Source organism: Penaeus japonicus, unplaced genomic scaffold (assembly GCF_977035675.1).
Source record: "Penaeus japonicus unplaced genomic scaffold, GWHDUDI00000001_assembly GWHDUDI00000010, whole genome shotgun sequence".
NCBI classification, from domain to species: domain Eukaryota; kingdom Metazoa; phylum Arthropoda; class Malacostraca; order Decapoda; family Penaeidae; genus Penaeus; species Penaeus japonicus.
In genome coordinates this window covers 32,879,721-32,882,220 of record NW_028234412.1, presented here as the reverse complement: position 1 = coordinate 32,882,220, position 2,500 = coordinate 32,879,721, and the positions used below count along the sequence as shown (strand labels likewise).

Below are 2,500 nucleotides of genomic sequence, written 5' to 3'. Positions count from 1 at the left end.
TAATATGATGTAAATATAAAGTGTCTTATATTATGTATATTATTAAAAATATATATATAAATATATAATATATATATAACATATGTATATATATTATATATATATATATATATAGAACATGACTTATATATATACAATCTTTTAATGCTTAGATATATATATATATATATATATATATATATATAATATATATATATATAATATATATATACATATATGTATATATATATATATATATAATATATATATATATATACTGTCTATATATATATATATATATATATATTACTCTATAATATATATATACGTATATATATATATATATATATATATATATATATATATATATATATATATGTTTATACATATATATGTAGAGAGAGAGAGAAGACCCTCACCACTGAGATGCTGTGAAAGGATCTATTAGGATAAGGAAGGGCGGAGAGCTCATTGCTTGCTCTACCTGTTGTGGAGAGGATAGTCTGAAGAAGAAAACTCACCGTTGAGCTTTATGTGAAAAGGCGACTCAGAAAAAGCAAAGAAAAAGAAAAAGAAGAAGACAAAGAGGATGCTGAAGAAGAAAAAGCAGTAGAAAATAAAGATTCAGATGAAGAAGGAGAAAATAAAGAAGAAGAAGAAAAAAAAAAAACATAAAAGAAGAAGAAGAAGAAGAAAAGGAAGATGAAGAGGAGGAAGAATTAGAAAAGAAAGATGAAGATGAAGAAAATAAATAAGGAGCAAAGGAAGATGATGATGAAGAAGAAGATGATTCAGTAATGGGCAAGTTGATAATCCCCTCGAGCACCTGGAGAAGAAAAAGAAAAGGAAGGTGATGAAGAAGAAGAAAAGGGAAGGTGAAGATAAAGAAGAAGAAGAAGAAGCAAACGAAGAAGAAGAAGACTCACTGCTGGGTAAGTTGAGTGTCTGAAGAAGAAGAAAAGGAACATGAAGAAGAAGAAGAAGAAGAAAAAAAAAATGAAGAAAAGGAAAAAGAAAAAGCAAGCGAAGAAAAAAAAAGACACTGCTGGGCAAGTTGAGAATTCCCTCGAGTATCCGAAGAAGAAGAAAAGGAACATGAATAAGAAAAAGAAGAAAAAGAAAAGACGAAGAAAAAGAAAAAAAAAAACAAGCAAACGAAGAAGAAAAAGGACTTACTGCTGGGCAAGTTGAGAATTCCCTCGAGCGTCTGCATGACAGGGTTCACGACGATGGTAAGAGCGAAGACAAAATGCACGAAGATTAAGGCGTTGACCAGCGTCACCACCACGCCGGACACGTTCATGAGAATGTTGTCCTTCACTCGGGATCCCAGGACGCCGTAGCAGATCGTCATGAGAGGCAGGTACAGGGCCAGGAGAGCTGCGGGGGGGAGGGGGAGAATGAGAGGGGGGAGGGGAGGGGGGGGGGGGGGGGAGTGGTCATTGATTAATAGGGTTTGATGTGTGTGTGTTTGTGTGTGTGTGCATGTTGGTGATGTAATTTGTTTTGCTCATATATGTGTATATATATATATATATATATTGATTGAGATTTATTGATAGATTGATAGAGGTAGATTTTTATTGATAGTGTTATATCTAGTAGATAGTTATATTTATATATTTATATATACTATATGAATATTATATATTTATATAATATAATTAGTATATATATATATGATATATTATATATGTATAATGCATATATATATATAGTTGATATATATATATATATTAATATTTATATATATATATATAAGTTATATATGATATGTATAAGAGATATTTTGTGTTGTTAGAGTTATATGTTTTTAGTTATGATTGATATATAGACTATTAATATTATATATGTAGAGATTTGAGTTGGTGATATAGTTAAGGAATTGATATATTGAAGAAAGATGATATATATATATAATAGTATATATATATATATATATATATAGTGAGGTTATTTATTGATATAATGAGTGTTAGTGTGGTTGATATATATGATAATAGATAGATAGGAGTTTATAGTAGAGTTTTTTTTATGTATTATATAGATACGTCATACACGCCACACACACACACAGACACTGGTAGTCATAAGATTGATAGTGATTTGATGAGTTGTAGTGTTTTTAGTGAGAGTGTGAGATTTATATATTAGAGAGTGTGTTAGAGTGATAGATCTCACACATCGCACACTCACACAACCATAATCTGTATTACATACTTAGTTAGAGTGTGTTAGTTTGAGTGAGGTGATTTATATATATTGATATATATATATTTTTTTTAATATAGTATATAAAAGATATATATATATATACATATATATATCTTTAATTATATATATATATATATATATATTTAGAATACATTTATACATATATATATATGTATATATATATATATATATATATATATATATATATACATATATATATATATATCATATTGATAGGTTACTATATATATATATAGATATATATTATATATATATACATAGTATATATTTATATATAGTTGGATTT

The 2,500-nt window shown here is 27.2% G+C and overlaps 1 protein-coding gene across 5 annotated transcripts in view; it reads right to left on the bottom strand.

Moving 5' to 3' along the window:
- The window catches only part of LOC122243308 (uncharacterized), a 43,301-nt gene that overhangs the window by 13,755 nt on the left and 27,046 nt on the right, over positions 1–2,500 (bottom strand). For all 5 annotated transcript variants that reach the window (XM_086541296.1, XM_086541292.1, XM_086541293.1 and 2 more), the window contains exon 7: positions 1,156–1,359. In XM_086541296.1, coding sequence (XP_086397422.1) covers positions 1,156–1,359 — 204 coding nt within the window. The remainder of the gene's footprint in view (positions 1–1,155; positions 1,360–2,500) is intronic.